This window comes from Takifugu rubripes, chromosome 14 (assembly GCF_901000725.2).
Source record: "Takifugu rubripes chromosome 14, fTakRub1.2, whole genome shotgun sequence".
Taxonomy (NCBI): domain Eukaryota; kingdom Metazoa; phylum Chordata; class Actinopteri; order Tetraodontiformes; family Tetraodontidae; genus Takifugu; species Takifugu rubripes.
The window spans coordinates 12,469,687-12,494,099 of NC_042298.1; the positions used below are offsets into that span (position 1 = coordinate 12,469,687).

The 24,413-nt window shown below is 46.9% G+C and overlaps 1 protein-coding gene across 2 annotated transcripts in view; it reads left to right on the forward strand.

Moving 5' to 3' along the window:
- The window catches only part of fgfrl1a (fibroblast growth factor receptor like 1a), a 43,440-nt gene that overhangs the window by 7,391 nt on the left and 11,636 nt on the right, over positions 1 to 24,413 (forward strand). For both annotated transcript variants that reach the window (XM_003970570.3, XM_029847139.1), the window contains exon 3: positions 7,652 to 7,924. In XM_003970570.3, coding sequence (XP_003970619.3) covers positions 7,652 to 7,924 — 273 coding nt within the window. The remainder of the gene's footprint in view (positions 1 to 7,651; positions 7,925 to 24,413) is intronic.

The following is a 24,413-nucleotide window of genomic DNA, read 5'->3' on the forward strand; positions in this document are numbered from 1 at the left end:
TGTCATCAGCACCATAAATCACGCCGCTGGTCACCGGGGCTGCTTCCTGATTGGACACCCTCATTCCATTTCTAGATTTGAGGAGCAAAACAGGACCTTGGTTCGACCCAGACACCTGTGCACACATGTGCTCTCTCCTAACGTCCCATTCAGACCCGTTTCTGGTACCGGGGGTTAAGGTTTGGTGGATTTCAGGGTCACGGTTCGGGGCTGCGTTGTGGATTTTCTGTGCACGGTGATTTACTCACTTTATCAGTAGTGATGATGGAACAAAGATTTTCCGGTTGGGAGTGCTGCAACGATTGTTTAGTGTTTTGTGTGTCCACACACCTCCGTTTAAAATATAAGAAACGGAGCGAAGGGAAACAGGAGAGAGGCCGACAGAGCGATTAGCCCGGGGTGACAGCTACAAGTGACATGATGACTGAGAGAGTTCAGGTGTGTGTGTGTGTGTGTGTGTGGGGATGGGGGGGGGGGTGTTCAGAGTGTCCACTATCAATCAGCACCTCTCAAGCTCCGTACTTGCTCAGCCTGTGCGTCATGGCAAATACTCCTTGTGCCTGAACACACACTCACACACTCCCGCTCTCACACAGCCGCGACACAAACTTCTTTTTTTTTTTTTTTTCCTCCAACTCGCTGAAATAATATGTGCGATTCTCTTCCCAGCATGCGTGTCGTGCGTGCAGGTCTGAAACTCTGCGTGTAACGGGATCTGTACGTCGGAGCAGCAGCTTTGATTTTCTTCGCCACACTTTGTCCGGGTAGTTTTCCCTTCCCAGCGTTCGTTCCCTCGAAGGAAAATTTGAATAACGAAAGTGGTGGTTGTGCACAGAGTCCAGGCCAAGAGGAGACAGTGACCTGAGCTGAATAAATGGACTTAGTCACGGCTGAAGATTGGTGTGGAATGTTGGGGGGGGGGGGTACATTGTGTGTGCACGGTGTGTGCTTGGGTGTTGTGATATGTGCATGCTTGGAATGTCTGCCTCCCCACCCAGTGAACCAGAAAACACACAGGTGGGGAGGAAGGAGGAAATGTAGTGAAGATGAGAAGGAAATCCAGGAGGAGACATGACCGTTGTTGTTTATTTTAGCGGAGCCCAGATGGTGGCACCCGGATCAATATTTGGGAATCATTCCATGTTCTTGTGAATGTATCATTCACGGAAGTAGCCGTAAACGTATCGCACCAGCCAGTACCGAAAGACCTTGTATTGGATTCATCTGGACGGATAAAACCAATAAATCCTGTTCTCTAACCCCGGCTTTAAACAGAGTTTATCTTTTTTAAACGCTCTGGAGCACAAACGCATCGGTGTTCCTTGTTTTCCAGGGTCACCTACATGCAAAATCAAGCTGATTTATGACACACAGCCTGTTTACCTCCACATTACCACGTTTACATGAGCGCTGGAACGGTCGGTCTGCTTATTGGTCTTCTGTTCATTTGTACTGTCAATATGGAAGGCCCCATTACAACATATTTATCTCTGAAGCCGCCCACAGCAGGTGTGTGTGTGTGTGTGTGTGTGTGTGTGTGTACTGTAGTTAATGAGTAACAGTTTCTGTCTCCTAAAAACTGATAAACGTCAGAACGAGGACGCTCTCACGCTCATGTTTTTCGTCGCTTTAGTGAGTGTCATAACTAAAACTTCCCCCCCTTTTGGACAACTTTAATTTAGCTGAAACACACTAAATAATTAGTAATAAAAAAAAAGCCATGCCATGTTCTGATGGTAGTGCATGGAGAGCACTTTCCAACAGAAATGGATCAGTAATGAGAAATGGAATGAGTCTCTATGTTGATGGCTGTAATTAGCATCTGTGGAGCAGCCTTTCATATGCTACAGCTCCCTATAGGTGGGGCAGACTGGGGTCAAATACAAGGAAACCAAAGGAGAAACCATTTGTGATCTGCAGCCAGCCCAGGAGAGAGTCTCCTTCTCGCTGAGGCTCACCACCGAGCGCTCAGTGTGTCACGCATGCCTAAATGTACATATCCAGCTTTTTAAAAAGAGCGATAAGTTCCCACAAGGAAACGTTTCTTCAACTTTCCATTTCTGCTTAGGTTCATGTGAAGCTGTGGCGTCGGGGCCACAGCAGGCTCGGCCTCAATACTGTCGCCATGCTGTAGATCACAGGATTAAGACCTGACCTTTGGCCTGCCAGCATGGAGTCATGTTCATGTTGAGGTGGAAACATGCTGGTCTGGCCTGCTGTAAATCCCACTGTTTGGGTCACTTGGAGGTATTTGGTTTGCTTTAGGATTTAAACCCGCAACCACATAAAATAATGGTTGATTTTTTTCATTGACTGACGTCCCGCCTCATCCACACGACTCGAGGAGACAAAGACAGTTCGCGGCGTTAAGCTTCTATAATTAGGGACGTGTTTATGAAGCCATTTTTAGATCAATGTAGTTACCGTAAAGACGTTTACTGTGAGGGTCCGTTGAGAAGTTCACAGTTGGTGACTGTAACCAGACAGTGACAGAATAAATCAGTCAATCGACCTGACCTCAGATTCCTCACATTCACACACACACACACACACACACACTCACACAGCACCTGCTGCCGCCCGCTCTGACGACACTCTCACAATAAAGCGGTTTAAGCCTCGTTTTGCGTGTTGAACTGTGAGTGAGTGAGAGGGACATGAAGCCGGATTCACTGTATCCTCTGATATGAACGCCCCTGCCGGGGGGGCAGTGATGACACACAGTAGGATCGATGCATTTCTAATGGCACCACAGTGTAAAACACACAGTACTGTGCATGCAGTGTTGTATTACCACCCACCTGCCTCCCTGCCCCCCCCCCCCCGCAGCAAGTGCTTTAATGCTGATTAAAATCTAATACCTGATTTACTAGTCTTGTAAGGAGGCCCAAACTTCCTGTTAGGTCTTTGTTTTTGACGGATCGGATTTCAACAAGTCCCAACTGCGAGTTCTTAACAGAGATTTTTTTCTCCTGAAGCTTTTGCTGTTTTTATTTATTTATACCCCCCCTCCCCCCCCCCCCCTACAGGATGTAAACCTAATACTCAGGCAATGAAAGTAAAGCAGGCTGTTGTGGTTTTTTATCCAGAGTGCTCATTAAAATGTCACTTTCTTACATCTTCAGTATTTTCTCTGGAATTCCTGGAGTAGCAGGTAGTTGTTTGTGCGGATTAGGGCCCATCTCTTTATCCTTCCGGACTCCATCCCTTAATTCTGGATATATTTGTGTTGTCGTCTTGCCCTCATCAGTCTTTTAGTGCTTTTTTTTCTTTTTTTTTCTCCCACCACTTTAGCCACCTCACTTTCCCTAATCTGCATTTATACAATCAGACTAAGTTGTTACGCACGCTCACACAAGGGCAGATCTGTGCATGATGTGGTTTCCGTAAAGCTCTTTATAAGCGTTAGAAGAATGTTGTTCAGGCTGCCCTCAAGTTCTTGGTGGTTTTCGGGACTTTGAGTTCTCTTTCCTAGTTTCCTTAAAGCCTCAGTCCCATTTTTTCCGGACTTCCCTTAATGAAGCTACCACAGTGTTTATTTTGGGTGTGCCAAGCGCAGGTTTCACAGGACGTCTTGACATTTTTATGGGGTTTCACAATTTAACAGAAATTCACAAATTCTCCAAGCTTTTTCTGCAGATTTCTGATTGAAACCCCAGCGGAGGAGAAACGCTTGTGTTTGAACTTTGGAAAGTGTTATAAACCAACCTGAGGAGATTTCTACAGTGCTCGGGGGTAGTTGTTTCACGGCTCTTAGCCTTAATCTTGGGCTGCCAGCATGTTTTTAAACCCTGTCTTTGTCTTTGTTGAACCGAATGAAAGAACGGTGAAGAGCAGGAGAACAGGCAGAAAAAGTGTGCGTTTGTGTCTGTGTGTGTCTGTGTGTGTCTGCGTGTGTGAGATCCAAAGAGGATCAAATTGCTTTTTGACCCATTCAGCAGATTCCTCAAATCTTTTCTGGTTGCTGATTGTTTTTCTTTGTGCTGGTTTGTCAGTCGTAGACTTAAGGTAGGTGTGTGTGTGTGTGTGGTTTTCTAAACCAATTCCAAAGTTCAAATTTTCCTTCATTCGTTTCGTAAACTCTAATAAAAGGCAGAGATTAATGTTGCTTTTGTAACTGATCTCACAACAATGGTGACCCCCTGACCCGCGTTGTCTGCCAGTGGAGCACAACTCACAGCCCAGCGTATGCACGTGCGCACACGCGTACGTCTACCTTATGCAGTATATCACGCTGCCCGCTGCTAAACGCTCTCCATCAAAAGCATTCCTCCGCCTCTGCCCCCCTCCCTCGCTGCAGTCTTGCTCCCGTGCCAACAACAACGTGCAGTTGGACTCTGCAGATCTGTCAGAATCTGAAACCAGTGTGAACGTCGAGGGCACGAAAAGGCCTAAATCTCCATCCAAGTTATCGGGTCCACAGAAATGGGAGAGGATTTCTACAGTAAGCGTTCGTGTTCTCCTTCTATGGTAAAACGAATCCCAAATCCATCTTTCTCAGCTGGTAGACGAGTTAGCGTTTCTTTTTTTCCCGTCTTGGCGGAAACGAACGAGGGAAATGGCACCCGCCATATCAACTGACGGCGGCCTCGGCTGTATACGGAGCCGAGCTCCAAAGAAAACCCGCCGAATTTTATCAGCCTTACAGCGCGTCGGCCGTGGTTGGCGTGTGAAAACGCAAAGGTCCGCTAGCAGTGTTTGTTAGCCGAAGCCAGAAAAACAAAGCCTGCGCTTGTGGATCACTCGGAGGAGCCTGACAAATCTGCAAAACCCCATCCTCGATGAGACGAGTGGATTGTGTTGTGGCCGGTGTGAAATGACCTCCTTCCTCACAGATGTGGATGTGAAGGCTCTGCCTCTGTGTGAGGCGCCTGTGTGTCTGACATGACAGGCAGAACGCCACACGTGCATATATAAGCTACCTACACACTCCCTGTGGATACACAAGAGTGGAAAAGGGTGTGTTTGCGTCCGGGATCAGACTGGCAGCCTTCAGGGTGCTTCGTGTTGTCTTAGCAAGCCAGGCGAGCAGAAATCTAAACTCCAAATGGACTTAAGAGACAGTTACAGTCACCTCGTTGAGGAAAGGGTGACTAACATGAAAAGATGATTGTGTTAATGCTCTGAAAAAAGTAGTCCCAGGTCGAGCAGCCTAGCATGTGGACGTGCACGCACAGTGACCTGGTGTCGTTCAAAAGAGGGGAAAATGTTTTTTACTCTGGTTTCGCCCCCAGAGACGGATGAAAAGTCTTTACTGAGTTCATGGGCCACTGAGGAGCAGGAGGAGCAGGACAAGGAGGAAGAAAGGTTGCTGGAGCATTTTACCTCCGTCGGGGAGGGTTGGTGGAGAGGTTAATCATCAGAAGTAGAGAGGTTTGGGTAGAGGGCGTGTGTGTGTGCGTGTGTGTGTGCGTGCGTGTGTGTGTGCTCACCAAGGACAGAAAGATGACATGAACTGAGGAGGATGGCAACAATGACTGCGATGAAAGAGAAAATAGAGAACAGGGAGTAGGAGCAAAAATAAAGAGGAGAAAAGAGTGATGACAGGAAAAAAGGAGACCAGGAGGAGGTAGTGAGGGGAAACGAGGGGTGAAGGGCAAGAAAGCGAGAGGCAACGGGGGAGTGGTAAGAGTTCAGAGGAATGAGATTTCAGTCGGGCAGAAAGCGAGAGAAAGAGCGGGCCCAGTGTCTCCAGGCAGTATTTTTATAGATAAAATATGCAACAACAGAGAATAAGAGACATCCTCACCCAAAACATGAGAGTTAATTCACAGTGAGCTCCAATCCAAGTCAGACCTTGAATTTTTGTCCAGTCGGGGTAGCTTTTGTCCAAAATCTTTGAGTTCACATGAATTCCAAAGATACTGCTGGATGTTAGCTGATGTCACCACCAGAAATGCAATTTTCCCTATTATAAGACCCCCCAAAATTCTGCAGAACCAGATCAAAAATGCATAAGAACAGAATAAATTGGACCTGAGAAGAAAAGGGAGGTGAGGAGCAGAGTGAGCGGCTGGGCCCCTGATGAGAAAGCCATGCAGCTGAACACCCCCCCCCCCCCCATCCAGGAGTGAGGGGAAGAGGGGCTCCTGTGAATACCTCTGCGTGACTAATGTCTTTTTCACACATTTGACGTCAATCACTGCGTCTGCCTCCTGCCCCCATGTAAAAACAACTGCTAACGCTAAAAGAACGCGGCTGTGCGCTCGCTGACGCTCGCTCTTGCGGTATTTTCGAGCAGCACGCGAGCCAACTGACCTTCCTTCCAATACAGAGCCTGGCCCCTTCAGAGCGCCACCCCAGGTAGACGAGAAGGAACCTCAGAATAATAGAAATGGCCTGTGTGCAGTAGGACAATAGATTGTAAAGGCTTCTGCAGTAACTGAGCTGTGTTTGGGTAAACTGGCGTTTGTATTAATTGGATTAATTTGTGTTTGTCCCGGCTGTGTGTCCTCAGATGAGTCTTTATCGGGTACATTGTTCCAGTCACACCAGCCATTGTTGCTTCTTTAAATCATTGGCGGACTGCAGGACGTAGCAGGAAGGGGGTTTGTTTTCTGATGCTTCGCCTGACAATTGCCCTTTGTAGCCGGTTGAGGACACTCTGTTTGCGACATGGTGACCTGCGATGCATTGTTCTAACCCAGGGGGAGTGATGAGAAAGTCAAGAAGAAGTACGACTCCATCCACTCCTACACTCTTCATTTCTCCATCTTCCTGTTTTTCTTTCTGAGCTGCACCCCCGTTCGCTATAAATCATCCCTTTCATCTCAGCCCCACTCCCTAAAATTTGGGCCTTTCCAATGTTCCTTACATTTTCCTTCCTTACCATCCTCAGTTGGATCGTTTTGGCTCTATCTGCTCCCTTTTCTCTCTGTCGCTCTCTAATTTCCTCTCCTTTTTGTCAGGCTGCTCTTTCACCCCCGTCTGTTTTTCCAGTGTGCAGTTTCATGGTGAACGGACTACTGAGCGGTCAAGGTCACGCCTGAATTTATGTCTCAATCCTGGGCTGATATTGGCTGCGAGTCGGCTGCCTTGGGAATCTGCTGCGTTGAAATGTCAGAGTTTTAGCTGAACCATCATAAACATCTGAGAGGTTAAAGGAGCCTCCTGCGTGTGTTAAACGCCCTATTCAGATGCTTCTGGGGAAATAAGTGGTGGTATTTATGGAGAGCGTTTTAACCTAAACCAGTTGACACTTATTCCTAATTAATGCTTCCAATAATCCACAGATTTAGAGCTGAAACCATTCTCTGGGAAAAGGACGGGACTTTTCTCTTGGTTGAATTTGTATTTTCTGTTGTTGGGAGGGGGGGAGAAAAGTCTCTTTTTCAGAATCAGGTCATTTTTTTGAGGTGGGAAAGTTGCTTCCTGGCTGTATTAGGATGGTTTCTACTGAATAATACAGCAGACATTGATCTGCCACTGCTGTGTGTGTAGTACACGTGGCCTTAACCACATAAAACAGTTAGCATGTTAGCATCACATTTAGCGGTTCAATAATTGGCTCCATTGCTGCACATGAAGAAATCTAATTGTTTGATTTCCTTGACTGTCTGGTTCTCATCACTCTAATCTCATTACTTGTAATCTGGTTTCTTAAGTCTAGACTCAACCTAATAAGAGTTCCCCTCCTAATCTTTCCTTCCAGGTCCGCCCAGGGTGTCGGAGCGAGTGACCCACCGCCAGAACGCCCGGCTGGGCCGCACCATGAAGCTGCCCTGCCCGGTGGAGGGCGACCCGCCACCACTCATCATGTGGACCAAAGACGGCCGCAACATCCACAGCGGGTGGACACGATTCCGAGTGATGCAGCACGCCCTGCGCATCAAGGAAGTGGAGACGGAGGACGCCGGGACGTACATTTGCAAGGCCACCAACGGGTTCGGCAGCGTCAACATCAACTACACGCTCATCGTTATAGGTGCGTGAAATACAATTAACCTGTGAAATACGCCACAACACACCGGCGGAAGACTTTAGAAGAAGAGATGTGGTTGTAAATGACTGAAAAGCTGTTTTGGCTTCCTGATGACAGGCTGGGTTATACCGAGTAAACCTGCATCTCTTTGCTCTTTTGATTGAGATAATCCTCTCTGGGTTCTCTCCCCCTTCATTAAAGCGTTTCATTTAGTCTACAGCACCCACACATTCTTTTTAACGACGTGAAGTTTCAGGATAGTTGTCTTTTTTTCCCCACTGACTCTGCTATGTGAGCTGGTAGGATATAATTTGTCAGGTTATACAGTAATCTAGTCTGCACAGGTCATCAGGCGCCGCTTGTGTGTTCGTGTAGGTGTGCGTGTGTTATGAATCGAAGAAGGGAGAAAAAACAGGCTATATGGGTTGGAATGTTCGCCTCGGTTTGGACGAGCGGGTCTGCCCGTATGTGTTTGTCTCGAAAAACGATGCAATGTGGCGTCCGCGGTCTGTTGTGACCCCGCGGACTCAAATAAAGTTGTTTTCCTTTCTATACTGGGACTCAGCTCATGTCTGCGTAAGCTAAATACCTGCAGGGAAGAAGTGTGTGTGTGTGAGTGTGCGTGTGTGCGCGCATCATTCCATGGGTTTCTCTGCATCTCGTGTTGTGTGTCAGGTTCCAGTGATTCCAGGAATCCGGCCGACGCATCTCTCTCTGTCCTGCTGCAGCACTTCAAAGCTCTAGTCCCGATATTCCACCCGGATCTCCCTCGTTTTACCCGCTCCCACGGATTTTCCTGGTAACTTTGCGAACGTTAAACCCGTTTTGCTGACGGAACCGGCTTTGCCGCAGACGCGTCCCCGTCGTGCAGGCCGGCATCGGTGCAGTGTGACATTCTGGCAGTAAATAATATCCTTTTATCTGCAGCAGTGATTATTGGTATGTAATCCAAAGCTGCATCGGTCTTGACCTGAACTTCAAAGGCGAGCTGGCATACAGAGGGCAGGGGGGCTGGGGGGGGGGGCTGGGGTTGGGGTTGGGGGGCAGCAGCTGCCGCTGAGGTCATCCAGACAGACAGCTGCTGCCTCCCTCTCCCTCCCACCCTCCTCGCCCGTCTCCCCCTCTCCCCTTCGCTGTCTCTTTCATTCACTTTCACACGAGTGCGCGCGCACCAATTTGATGCACGACTGCTCAAACACGACGAGCGGCGCATCGGTGACACACTTGTGTCCGTCCAGGTTAATGTCGCCCCCACCCCCACCCCCGCCCCCCTAACCCCTCCTCCCTTCCTCTGATTCAAATGGGGAGCGGTGCCACAGCGGGGGAAGCAGTTAGGGTGGAAACAGGCGTTTTCATAGCTTCAGCATCTGCAGTGATGTGGAGACTGAGGGTGGGTGTGTGTGTGGGGGGGGGGGGGGGGGGGGATGAATGCGAGCAATTGTTCCCGGCCGTGTTCATCGGTTAAGGATGAGATAATTCCCTTTGTACTCGTTAGTCGCGGGGTTGGCCTTCTCCCTGTATTCACGTTTGCTTTGTCTCCTCCTCTCCTCCCCTCCTCCTCTCCTCTCCTCCCCTCCTCCCCTCCTCTGCCCTACTCTCCTCTCCTGTGTGGTCCAGCTCTACATATTCAACAATTCCTCCACTTTGCAGTAATGAGCCCACACCTGTAGCTTATTGCCCCTCCATCTCCTTCACTTTCACACCTTTTTCTTATTACAACATAATTTTTCTTTTCCTAATTTTTAACAGTTTCCTACTTGTTCCACAGATATAATCACATTAGATTGCTGCTGTGTGTGTGTGTGTGTGTGTGTGTGTGTGTGTGTGTGTGTGCGCGCGCGCGCGTGTGTGTGTGTGTGTGTGCACGCGTGTGTGTGTGCGCGCGTGTGTGTGTGTGCGCGTGTGTGTGCGTGCGTGTGTGTGTTTTTGGCAGAGAAAGCCAGAGTATGCTTTTCTGTGTTGTTTTATTCCGTGTTGGTTGGAAAATGTGAGTAAATACTGTTGTGTGTGTGAGTGTGTGTTTGTGTGTGTAAGTGTGTGCTTATTTGTGTGCACATACATGTGTGTCTTGGACCACCAGGATCATGAAACTCAGATTATTGAAGGCCTGGGGTTTTTGCTTCCAGCTCTCATTTTATGTCGCCTGATGCTGGATTTTTAATGAAAGGCAGCATTTTTTTTCCCTGCTGTCGACGATTAAAAAAACACGTTTCTCAAACCAGATGTGATGACAATGGGAGCGTGTCTGGAGCTGAGTCAGGGAAGCAGGAAGAGAAGGGAGGAACCGTGTGTTCTTCGAGAAATACAGAATTCCAAAATTCGGTGCGTCTGAATGGATGGAGGCCCGTCCGTAAGTAGCCAGCGTGATGATTTGTGGTAATTTAAAAGGCGAAGCCACAGACATCTGTAAAAATCCCAAATCTGACATCTGGTCCCGATTGTAGGGCAACGAGGAAAGATATAAAACACAGTAGGATATAAATGATTTCTTTTCGCCAAGATTGATGGAAGAATATTGGAGTAGTGAGTTATGAGGACCAGAGGTGACACCTTGATGTCCAGTCTTTTTATATTCTAACATTTCGGGATCGTGTCTCTTTACTTTACGGCGTCCGTTAACATTTAAAACTTGCACATATTGTGAGACCGCAGCTGTCTTCCTGCCAAAAGCAAACACATCGTGTCGCCTTACACAGAAAATTCTTCTCGCTGTTCCAGTTTCTTCATCCCTTTACCTCCTCTGTTTTCATACGCTCTCAGTTTACACTTTTTAATTGAGATATCTGGTGCCTTGTCTGGAGAGGATGTCGAGGTGGCCAAGGTCTGTAGGCTAATTGGTGTGAGTCATACAAACACTCTCACACACACACAGATGAACGTTTAGAACTGTATTTATAGGTTAAGTCTCTTTTTCAGCTGAAACCAGCGATTTCCCTTTGCAAAAACGGTTTCATTGGAGAAATCCTGAGCTGCTGATCGGGATCTCGCGCTTCACTGGGTTTTATTCGGGGGTTCTGAGTCACACAGAGGATGAGATGTTTCAGAAAGGACGCCGTAAATGGCGGTGGGGTTCAGGCTCTATTTTTATAAACTATATTGTTGACTTTTGCAGCCAGAAATAAATTGTGTTTGCTCGTTTCCTTTTTTGTCTTTGTGGTATTTAAGTCAAAGTTGTGGGGAAAACAACAACTTTGTTTGTGCGACGCTGTGGAGAAGTCGCTCCACCACATTTTTGTTGCCTTCTTGTTTGCTCGGAAGTGTTTTGATTTCGTGAGAAAAAAGCACTTCCCATACAGTGGAAATGGAAGAGACGATTACATGTAAATTTAACATGAATTAAAATATCCAGGGAGTAAAAATAAAGATCTGGGAAATGAATTTGTCTGGAATTTTGAGCAGGAAGTTCCGTCTCCTGTCTAGATTTGACTTCAAATGCAATTAGCGCCGTCTCAAATTTTAGCTGTTCTGGGAATTTGAGCTATTTTTGAAAGGTCTGAGGAGCTAAATGGTGCTTCATCTTGTGCAGTTTTTAATCCTGGAAAGAGCCGCTCATCCAGAACCGACCGACCCGAGAGGAGCGCGACGGCTGAGAGGGGAAAACGGCAAACGCGCTCATGATCCACCATTGCTGACCCAATAGTAGATGGAATTCTGTCTGGGGGGGGGGGCGTGGTCAAGATGCCAGGTCACCACAGAGGCCAAATGCTTCCTTACTGTCCCGTCGGTGTGACCTGCAGGGCAGAGGTGCCTCAGAAATGTAACTCTGGGTGGATTTATGACAGATCTGCTCAGTGGATGTTGTAACAACATGCTAGACAAAGCCGTCGCTTCGGATGTCAGGGCGCCGCGGTCGTGTGGAGAACGGCCGTGTAAACATGCTGGTACGTGTGTGTGTGAAGGAACATGTGTGTGTGTGGGGGGGGGGTTATTGACATGGGTTTTCCCAAAGTTTTCCTCCCGTTTTGGGTCCAGCCGAGCTTCAGAGCCACAGAGAGGATCTGTTGTATCTGTTGTGTGTACATTGACAAGATAAGACAGGAGAGTAACTTCATTTTCCATGCGGACCCACATCACATCACACGCACGCACGCGCCCGTACACGCCCCTCAGGGGCCCGGGCCCGCATCCTCTCGTTCTGCCTCGCTTCACCTCCAGCAAAGACGCGGAAAGTAGAGGGAAAGGACGGAGGTGGAGAGAAAGAAAAGACATCTTGTTTTTTCCTGGCCCTCCTGTCTGGAGACGTCAACAAGTCTGCATAACGACAAAAGAATGGAAGTCTTGGAAGTCCGTGTCCCGACAGGTTCTCGAGTGGCACTTGAATTCAAAACACAGCAGGGATCATCCCCGGCGTATCTTCTGTATCTGCAAACACAAACATCCGCCAAAGAGCAAATGGGGGAAACAGCGGGACTCGTGTTAGAGCCAGCGTCTTTTGACCCAACAGTGAGTTAAAAAGTGCTCCATTTTTGCTAAACCTTGTTCCAAACCAGGGCCAGAGGGGGCCACACAGGACACGCACTCATCCAGGAGCAGTTTAGAGTCGTAGGTGCGACTGATACATCTGTGGATCCGTTTTCTGGGCGTTGGGATCCCTAGACCGCAGACGCAGGAGCGCTTAAGCTCTTTAAAAGCGCCTTCAGTTCCTGGACTTTTGTTTTCTCACCTTTTTTCAGCTTCTGTTCGCATCAGGCACAACCCGCCTCCGTGTGTTTTCCCGACTCTCATCTGCTGATTGAATATCTGAGTGAATGCCAAGCGCGGCTCTCCTCGGACCCTAATGGGAGTCAGATAGCTTTAGCTTCAGCTCTCTGAACTGGATGCCATCTGTCAGTCAGCAGCTCTCTTTCTCAATGCTTGAGCAGTGAGTCAGCCCGAAGGAGAAATCCTCCCTAAAACACACACCATCCACAAAGTTTCTCAACTTAAAGGCTGTTTAAAACTCTCTTCTTTCCTTATTTGAGTAGCGTCCCTCCTCAAATCGTGTTTAATGGATTCATTCTCAGCAGCTGCTGGCTTCTTGCTCTCCATATTGCCCCTGGCCTTCTGTTTTTAGGGTGAACGTGTCTTTAATTTAATCCGCTGCTGGAAAAGTGTGATGGATTTTCATCCTGTGTTTCCACAGCAGTCCCTTCACATGAGGTGTAACTCTACTTCTTCTCTTGCGTGCACTTTGGCAAAGCGGGCACGGCGTTAAAATATAAGTCACAAAAGCGGCATCTCACATGGTTTGATTTAGCGAGCCGTTACTGACATAATGAAGAATACGCTGCCCTTAAATAACACAGAGGGAATATTTGCGGATTTGGGCTGATTCAAAATAGCTCCAGTCCTCGTTTTGTAAAGATTTAATTTAGACTGGACGTCTCCAGCGGTAGATGGTAGATTCAAGGGAAGGGGAACAGTCCTATGAGAGAACGGATGAAATATCAAGAAAAAAAGTGTCTTTTTCACTGCCTTTACATTCTAATACTTCTCCGTTCACCCTTTGTTATGCAATAGCGGCTTTAGTTACATATCTGTTACATCAAATGATCTTTCATTTGTCCGAGTCTATAAATGGAAACTGCAGCCCAACACTGGATACCAAAGTTTCCCAACTGCAACATTCACAGAATATCTGTTAACATGGCTGCTGCTGACTTAACAGTGTAGCCGCTCTCGTTCCTGGGAGAATTTAAGATTAAGGAGTCTGATGATTGAAATCCCCCATCTGGATTAGTGCAGCTCCTTAGGAGCGATGGCCACGGAACTTTAACGCTGGTCCGGAAGACCTCAGAGGACCCGTCATGGTGCGCTAACAGAACATTTGAATCCAGCTCTCAAATCCAACGCACGGATGCACGTCAGGGAGCCGTTACCTCTCAGTGCCCCTCGATTCTGAGTAGTAAAACGAAACCAGTAAGACCAGTAAGACCAGTCATATCACCAGTTACACTTAAATATAAAGATTTCAAGTAAAGACCACCTAATGATCAATCGGGGAGGACGCTCAGGCGTTGCGAGAGCAACAGCCAAACCTCTCCACACACTCACCCCTCCTGGAGTGGTGCTTGTAGATGTAGATACCCGCATACCCCCCCACCACACACACACACACACACACGCCCACACACACCTCCGTTGTCAACCACCCACCACCAAAAGGAAATGAGGTGCTTCAACATCCTTCCCTTCATAACTCCTGTTCTCTGACATGCAACATTAACACCTCCACAGTCTCCCAGTAGAAGGGTTGAGCTCTCCTAAAACTGGACACACACACACACTCACACACACACACACACACACTAAGACAAAGGATAGATTAGAATCTTCTGTCTTGAGATATTTTCCATCCATACAGATTTGTGGACAAGACAAGAGAATTTTTCTTTTTTAAAAGAAGAGAAAAAGAAGATATAACATTTTCTCAATGAAGCTGGGAGGAAGTGTGAGTGGGTGAGTGTTGGTATTCAGACCTGATCAGAGGAGTCAGCAGGGGACCCGTGTGGTGCTGAATAGACAGCTTAGTGGCCATTATGCAGGCTGGGGGATTTGTTCTGATCACTGTTGTACCACACAGGGGGTAACAGCACACACACACACCCCTGGTACACACACTCATACACCAAGTTAAGTTTAAACCAGTGTTACCAAAATGTGGAGCAGGTTTTTAGAACACATTTTTTTACAGTGTTGGATGGGGCTGGTGCTGGTTAACCTGATCCGTTTTCTTGGTTGACCCACCAGTTTATTCCAAATGAAGTCCACATTCGGAGCTCGTTTTACGGAACACAAACATCGTAGCAACTGACATTTTATCCAAAAACAAGCAGACGACCCATCTGTTTTAACAAATCAGTGTTGGTCAGAAGTTACTTTTTTTACACAATCTGTCTTGACCATAGGCTAAAATCCCCCCCCCCCCCCAGCAGCTCCAGAATAGGCCAGTCCATTGACAGACCTGCTTGTTCACTGAAGGAGTCGTTACTCATTAGGGCCTGGACTTCGTGGCCGACCTGCAGGCTCCTTTGTCCCACTCAGCGCGGGTTATTAGGCTTTCCTGCTGTAACAACCCCCCCTCCCTGCTGAATAGACCTGAGAGGAGTGGAGAGCCTGCGAAGGGCAGGACACAGCCTGGCAATTAGTAAAGACATGTTTGGAGAGCGGAGGGAATAAAGGAGCGAGGAGAAAGAGAGACCCGTGCTACAAAAAGACTTCTTTTGAAGTTTTAGAAACTTTTGTCTGCTTCCTGCCGCTCCGTCATCAAAGACAGGTTCTTCAACACACGCACTCCCTCCTCCTTCTCTTCCCTCGCTCTATTCTTTTTTTCCGCTTTTGCCACTCGTCCACCGGAGAATGAGGCGCAGCGTCGGCGCTGAAAGGCCCTCCATCTCTTGTAGCCGCTTTGAAGTCTTAATGACGACGTGAAGAGCGAATCGTTCTCAGAGATTCCTCCTGGATCTGCCTTTGTCATTGCTCAGATTCCAGCAGTCGCATCTGGCTTTTCCAACCTCAGTCAGGCGTCTGACGGCGAGCAGGTGGGAGAGTAAAGGCCCAGTAAAGCTTTCTTTCACCAGAATGTTGATCTCCTCGTGTGTTTATCAGTCATGACTGTATTTTATTTAGGTTTGATAGCGTCTTGTTGACTGCTGTGTTTCTTTATCGCACTTTTAAACAGTCGGAGGCCTTAACTCTGTTTTGCCACCGTTCCACATGGCAGGAAGTCTGATAAAATTCTTTATCAACTTGTATTTTCCTTAAACACTTGATGTTCCACTAAGTTTTTTAAACCCTGAAAGCACTGGGATGAAGTACTTATCAGTGAGTTTACAACTCAGCTTTGCAGCACAGTGTGGTTACGTACGTACGTACATATTTGCATGCGAAGTAAACGTGAACAAGAGTGCGCCCTCTAGGGGCCAGAGGTTGCAAAAAAACTTTCATATTGGTACCAATATCTGTTACCTCTGACTGATTGGAGCTCTGATTCTAATAACTCATCTCTTAAGAAAAAAAGTTGTTGAAACTAGGAATCTATCAAGTTGGGGTTTAAACATCACTGGAGCGTCATCGCAAGTTGCTGCATGACACATACATGACACATACATGCATGTGCAATCTGCCTTTTCTTTGTGTGTATGCGTATGTGTCCACTTTTGCAGTTGTTCCATATCCAACATTGACACATCCCATATTTTCTGGTAAATTCACACCCTGCTGAATTTGTTTCCAACTCCGGGAGTCGATCAAAGCCAAGGTCCTCAGATGATGGCCGCAGGAGTGGTGTTTTGATAGCAGCACTTCATCCCAAAATTGGTTGGGTTTAAGCCATCACGGCTGGCTGAGTGCATCCGTCTTCGCTCTTCTCAGTCTGCATACCAAAGCTCTGACAGCAACTGACAACAAAAGTAAGAAGAAAAGACGGGAAATGAGGATGCTGTCTAATATGTCATCAAACTATCACAACCAGTGGCCTTAAGACAGTCAGGCTCTTCTCCTATTGTACTTTATGGCGGGTTGCTACTCTGAGAATGTGGTGTGCAGCTTTTAACTCGCCCGTTTTTCTAAACATGCCATTGTTGCTGGAAGTCCTGGAAGTGTTTTCTCTCATGCATCCAGCAGTGATTTCAAGGTGCAAATTGTGTGAATATACAGTGATTACGCTTGTGTCAATATATTTCTGTAACCACAGAAATATTGCAAGCCGGTACTTGATGTGTCGGGCCGCGCTGTCCAGTTTCGTCGGATAAACTTGGAACGGACGTGAACACTTTTGCCGCTTGCCTGAAACAGCAAACAGGCTGAAACGTCCTCCAGCAAACACGCGGAGCGCGTCCTGGGTGCTGGTGAAAAGCTGCGCAACTATTAATCCGTGAACAGCTTTGACAAACACAAATGGGGTTTGAACCGAGGAGGATCCGGGCTGAGTCTTGTTGAATCGGTGCGTCGTGACGTGCAGGTTTCATAGTAAATAGTTGTTCATCAAAGGCAGCCTGTCAGCATGCAGCCTCACACAGCGCCGTGCACGCCGGCATCTTTGAAGCTCAACGCCTACGCTTTAAGGTTGCCCCAAAGGGCAGGTAAACGAGCGCTGGCACACACATAGGCACGTACGCTCGGTGGACAAAAGACTGATGTACAGGTGTACAGGACAAGACCACACAGACTCGTTCGGAGGGCTCTGGTGTTCCTGTTGGGATCCAGTGGCCAGAGGATCAGGACCACAGTCGCAGAGAAACTGGGGAAAAACTGACCTTTGTCTTAATTGGATGCATCAAAGCCAGAAAGTGTAGCACTTAAAATTTAAATCAAAAAGAGTTTAATGGTGCCGCAAAGCCCTGTAAGATCACGATGGTTGGCATTTTACTGCAGTCGCAGATGAATATGTGAACGTAACATGTTGATAACGGGGGCTGAAAATGAGCAATGTTAGAAAATAAAATGGAATTCTGTAATCACTTTTAAATCAGTTAAGTGACTCATAAGAACTCAGGCCCATAAGGAGTTAAGGTCAAACTTGAAGCTAAATAAGGTCAACTTTAGATCATCAAACTGTCAATGTCTTGTTTTTTGGGGTTGAAACTTTCTGTGCACCTCAAATCTGGAGAGCAGATTATGAAATGTGTTGACGTGGTTTTGAACGTAGCTCATGTGCAATCAATCGTCCTTATATTAGTGCAAAATGGGCCCAGTTGATCATCAGAGCTCCAGCAGATCGGCCCTTGAAAATGAGATTCAGTGAGAAGGCACTAATGAGTGGACGTGTAACTGGATTATGATTCCATACTAGGAAGAGACGGGTTAAGGAGGATTGTGTTCAAAGACCTGAAGCGAACGCCGGCGGTGTGAGTTTCAAAGGCGGCACGTGGCGGCGGATGAGAGAGATTTGTTAATTCAGCAAGACAAAGCGCTGCCTTGATGTTTACTAGAGTTACACGGTGGCGGCAGCCACAAACACAGATTACACGCACCTGTCCGCACGCACGGAAACACGATAATCATTCATCATAAACTCACTCATCAGAAAACAGTATTTATAGACATTTAATACACACACAAGCATTTTATAGCTGCTGCTTTGATGACAACATGTTCTTTTTGACGCACCATCTTGGGGTGAATTATTAGACCTGTCAGAGCGCCGCATCCTAATTTTAAACACGTGCGCAAACAGAGAATGAGTGTAAACACCATGGGTCCATTAGGCTGCAGAGCTAATTATGTTGGTTAACGTTAAGATGGGCTGGAAGGAAACAGCAGACAGTTTGGCCTTGATTACACTGAAAAAGACGTTCCGTCGCCTTTCAGCACCTTTATGGGACTGGAGATGATTTATACAGATGTTGAGGATTACTCCTTTAATCTGAGCACTTTTAGACGTTATTCCCATTTGGCCTGACGGGGGCCATCTGCAGCCCTTCAGGCTGTTTGCCTTTAACTGATCGCTGTCTGCATGTGATTCATGAAGTCAGTGTCCATCCATCTGCCCCCCCCACACACACACACACACACACACACACAACCAGCAGCAGACCTGAGAATAAGTGTTTCCATTGAGTCACCGCTGTCCTTGACTAGATCTTCCTCATCAGCGGCATCATTAGCTGGGCGGAAGGTCGAGGTTTGAGGCTGTTGTTACGGGTTCCAGCTAATTCAGACCCTTTTTTCTCTGTTTAACCCTGCGTGAGAGTGAACGCTGAAATACACAAACTTACGTACTGTTCACATGCCAAAATGGGGAAGAAAAAGCAAGTTTTAAGGACAAAATAACACATGTGTATTTGTTTTACATCCATGCATTGAGAAAAGTGAACTTCATCCCAAACTCGAGGTCTCTAGAACTAATAAACTTCATCATAGTGCAGCGTTTACGAGAGACGCGAGTGTGGAACCACTTATGGCTCACGCCTGCGTGTGATTTCACCGCTCTGTTGATCCTTTACACTCCGACAGGGTCCGAAAAGAATACGGTGATTTGTTCTTATTCACACCGCTGCGTTTCTCAACGCGTTTCATCTCATAACCAAACCCAGGCCTCGCTGTTGCGCCACATCTGACCACCGAGGAATGAATGGAGCGCGCTTCGCTGCGCCTTCGCGGGGGCTCTTTTGGAAAATGGATGTGTTTTATTAAAGCTCCACGAAGGTGTGACCGGTTCCACCGCTATTAGCCCATCGAATAGAGCAGCTGTTTGGTCATTTGAAGTGGCAGCACAGTGGTTCTCTGAGCGTCACAGTCGGTCCTTTATAATAGAACATTTTATTGATGCCGTAGTGGGAAACAGGCCTGTAACACCTTCCAAGGATGTCAGTGCCGAAAAGGGGATATGAGATCCTACAAGAAGGAATTTGTGGTTTAAATTGCAATTCTACCCTGATAAAATGTCAAAGCTCTGCCTTCCCTTATTTGCATTGCCAAGAGGCAGATTTGTTCTTATGCTCATCTCACAGATTCAGTTTAATTGCACCCAGTGACGGCTACAAACGGGCCAACGGAAAAGCAAAATCAACAGGCCCAGAGCGGCGCGCGGTGCCAGGAGACGGTCGCCAACCACAAGCAAACAAACGTAACAAAGGAGCTTTTATTCCCGGCGTCTTTTTCCCCCAAACAAAAGGAAATGAAGTCAACACCTTGAGAATTCGACCAGTTGATGCCGGGATGGCAAAACTCTTCCTTTATCTCACGTGTACACAGTTATTTTGACGCGTAACCCAAACGTTTAATCCAAAACTACCCCGCGGTTAATGCCTCATCCATCTGATGCCGCAGGGACAATGATTAATAAGCTGGTGCATTTTCACAAATCTTCACAATTATTAGCGTTTTGGAGGGTTATTTTGAAGAGTTCTGCTAATAAGATTCCTGCGGAGCAAAGGCATTGCTGAGAGGGCTGGGAGTATTTTTCAAACTTCCTGGAACAGAACTTTATTTCTCATGGTTTTTAGCCAAAACTCGGCTCCCTGGGTTGAATTAGATACCTGGAAGCATCGGTTTATTTTTGGTTTTCGTCAAGAGGAGCTGGAAACTCGAGACTGGCATCTCTGCTCTCATTGACATTTTCTTTTTTGTTTCTCAGCGCCGCTGCCTGATTCTCATTTAAAGCCAAGTACACGTTGAAGGGAAAAAAAACTCCCGCTTTGTAGCGCCGGGGAGATAAAAACAGAAGACGGCCAGATGTTTTGTGGCGACCGAATGAATATTTACTACTTTTGCAATGAAAGTTCATGTTTTATCTACAAAGACGTTCGAATTCTAGCTTCTGATTGAACACACAAGCAGCAGCCTGCTGTCTATCTTCAGCGGCGGACTATTCCTCCAGTCTGGGACCATTTCAGATTATTATATGAGCGGCTTTTCTGGAATTTGCTCCGCTGCACAGATGAAACGCCAGCGCTACGCCACAATGGTGGTCTGGGATCCATCACTGAAACAATTGGCCTTATCGCTCACTATCGTTGTCTCCCACAGTTGAATAATCAAGGTAAATAGCAGCGAGGAAGAGTATTTCAGGGGAAATAAGAAGTGCACCGCGCTGGATGGTAGACTCTGATCGGTCACTCAGTCCTCCAGCGCGTCTCCTTTATGTTTCGGTGGAATAAACCCACATTTATCCGACTCCTCGCTAAACTTTTACGACGGCAGCCAAATTCATCGAAAAGAAGGGGAAAAAAATTCCCCCGGCCGATGATTCAGATGTGACTGAGCGTACAAACTAAATGCTGAGACGGGCTTTCCGTCGCGCCTGCACCCAACCGTAAATCCGCATTTACAGTTGGGAGGGGGGGGGGGCAGTACATTAACTTTCTTGTTGCTGGGGTGTTGGGGGAGAGAATGGAAACAGCAGGTCCCTCTTTCTCCCCCCAGCATTACACAGTCACCCTCTGCCTTCGTGCAGTTCCTCGTACCTCATGCACGCAAACACAGGTGGCTGTAATTAGTGCATTGAGCCCGTTCGTGGCACCAGATCAAACCGCTCGGCTTCAGGAAACACAGAGCTGCGCTCAGGGCTGCGCACGCCATTATACGCACGCAGAAATGCAGGTACCTTCACTATTTATTTCTTTAAACTCTGCCGCCTAGATTATGCCCGCAAGAGAAGGTTTTATCTAAGCACGCTTGTGTTTAGTCTGCAGCGGAACATGGCTCTGTTTGACTCCCACTGTTTACCCTCGAAGAGCGAGAACACGGCGACGGAGGGAAGTCGGGGATTATGGGGGGGTTAACATGTCCAGTCCACCTCAGGGGTTGTGCTCTTCACACCTCAGCTAGGGCGCAGCAGTCAGCGGCGTCACCTGAACACGAGGTTCTGAAGGCGTCTGGGGAGGAGAAGCTGTCAGCAGACAACCGTTGACATCTGACGGCCCAGCGTGCTTCACCACCAGGACATAAAAGAGCGTAGTCATAAAACGGTGGTAAGATGGACATAAGTTCTTATTCATAAATGCAAATTACTTCAGGAAAATGATGCAGTTTGGATGAAGACTGGTAGGACGAAGCAGTAATATAGATGGATGCACTGCTGAGCCTGACCCTAAACGCATATTTTGTTAGGTCAAAATCTGGATAGTTCCAACTTGGATGAGACAAAGTTGCTTGGGTGTAGGTCCAACATGCGATTCTGGGGTTGGACGTGCACGAGCAGAGACCCTGAGGTGCCTCAGTCCCACCCATGTGTGGGATGTTGAGGTCAAGATTACCGTCTGTCTGGTTTGATATTAGTTTTGAGTGTTTATATTAGTTTTGATTGCTGGAACGAACGGGGCTTTGTAGTTTATCTCACCGCCCGTTCGTTCAAATGTGACGTCACCGCTGCACATTTCCACGAAAACAGTTTTTGGGACTGATGTGAATCAAGGACGAAAGCCCCGCTGGAGCCAGTAACCTTGGAAAAAGTGAAAGCAGTTCATCATGTCAAGTACGCTATGGATCAAGAACTTGCATTACCTCCAAGTTTCAGTCCTTTTTAGATAATTGTAACAAGGAAGTCGATTTTTTTTCCCTACCTTAACCAACAAACCCTGATTATCTTCCACTTCCTGATTAAATCTGCATAGAGATGTAAATAGCTCACACACGTGTTGTTAAACTGTCGTGTAAATCAGTGTTGACACTCATAGCGAGCAGCAGTTTACTGTTAGTTTATGATTGTCTGTTCCACGGCAGCGGTTAATAAATCTCCCTCTGCGCCGTCGCCTCTCGCCCGCCAACTATGTTCATCGCTCCTCCGCTGCCTCTTGACCTCCTTTTTTGAAGAGTCGGCCGTTTCACCCCTCTATCACAGCCCTTCCAGGTTTTCCTCTCCACTGCTTTTAAATCGAGGACTGTGTAGCGATAATGATTTCCAACAGGGGACACAGCCGAGTGTATGTGTGTGTGTGTGTGTGTGTGCGAGTGTGTGTATGTGTGTGTGTGTGTGCGTGCGTGCGTGTGTGTGTGTGTGTGTGTGTGTGTGTGTGTGTGTGTGTGTGTGTGTTTTAAGGTTAAAAATAATTACAGTCACAAATGTTCTGGAACATTCATATGCATGCAAACGTGCACCAGCACCTGACGAGGTCTTTATCCCCTCTTGGACCTGGTCAGTACAACAACAAAACTCTCTGCCGGTGCAGTTTTAATGGGCTATTTACTTATGCGATTACATGTTCTGCCATTCGAGTCTGGCTCTCTGACATAAAACTGAATGCGCAGCAGTGTTTGGCTGGGAACGGCTCCCGGCCTCTTTGGAGGGTTATTAAACATACAGATGATTATTACTGACACAGAACACGGCAGATCAAGGACAAAGAGTGATGGAACTGATTGCAACGTTGACTCGGGCGTTGAAAGGAGCCAGAACCAACACAGAAAATATCAAAATAAAGAGAGAACCAAAAGTTCTATACTATTAAATTAGTTGGCCATTACAAAAAAAAAAAAAACATTCTACGTCGCCAGCTGACACATTCAGGGCAGAAGGTGCAACATTAGCTTATGACGTATTTAAACCGATGCGATCGGCTGAATAGATGCTTTAATTGTTGCTAGGAGTAACAATAAATAACTTTCTTTATAGCAGAACATTATAGCAGCTAAGGCTATATGAAGGGGATATAAAATAGAGCAGCTATCAGGTTTCTATTACCTAACTTGTCATTCCTTCTCCCTCTCAAAGACCAATTATATCGGTTGTTGGCTGCACCAGTAAAAAGTTTCATTTTTTACCCTTTTAATCTCATTAAAGTTAGCAACAATATTATTTCACACATCGAAGCACCTAATTTCTTTGGCTCTTTCAAGAGTCCATCTTTCTCCCTGAATACCTTTATTCTTACATCAGTTGCTAATCGGTGCCCTTTACACTCCCCAGTCCGATTTTGTGGCGTCTTCCCAAATAGATTAGGCTCATACCGTCTTTGGAGAATTACATGAGCTGATAATTACATCTGAAACAGGACCCACAGTGCAGACAGAAAGTTTCCAGAGAACATCTGCACTATTACACTCTGGATGAAAATCTTAACCATTTGCTGTCACGACTCTAGGTGGGTGTAATGTTGCAATTTGTGGCTGCTAAATTCCAAAAAAATATTCCCGAAATGACTGTGGCTGTAGGGAATACTGTAGTGTGTGCAGAACACGGGGTCAGCATGCGGTCTCTGTCTTGCTCGCTCTCTTTCTCATATACAAAAATGTTGGATTCTTCGCCAGAATCAAAAACCTTTTGACTAATGACTGTTTAAGTCAAAGAAAGAGCCGCAAAACGTGTGGTTTCGTTGTTTCCAAAGCATTGTTGAACATAAGTTACAATGCTAGTATTTTAGCACATGCTGACAGGCCAACAAGCTGCAAAGAGGCTGAATGTTCTGCTTGTTGTCATAGTTTCTGGGTTTGGAGGAGGACAGATACAAAATTATAGTGCAGGATGGAATTCAGACTATCCAATATTTCTTATTTTTATCCTGTTATTCTGTCAAAATCAGGTTTGGTGATTATCACCAGGTCGACAGCGGTAAAGTTTAGAGTGAAGAGAAGAAATCGTCGGGTTTAGAGTCCCTCTAAGAAACTATGGGTCCTAATATGGGTCACAGAAGGGTGAGTGATGTTCCCCCAGTCTTTACTGATCTATCCTGATGTACAGAGAGAGGCCAGAGCTTGACCAGAAGGTCGGCGCTTCGAATCCCCGGACCGGCTTCACCGCTGTCATCGCGACAGTGTGACTGATAGGAAAAGCCACTTCCGACTCTTTTCAGTGTTACATGAAATGTCTTCCCCTTTACCACCTCTGTCTGGATTCTGACATCACAAACGTGATGCTGTGACACCGAGTCTCCAACTCTCCAGCAGCATGTCCCCTAGCACAAAGAGGTGCTGTCCACATATCCAGTGTCGCTATATTAAAACCTAGAAGGACGTGACCTGTTAGAAAAAACAGTGGCCTCCTGGAGACACACACACACACACACACGGGCCTGTTCAGACTCATATTTCAGAGCGTGTCCAATGCTGCCTTTTCTCTACTGACCTAAAAGTA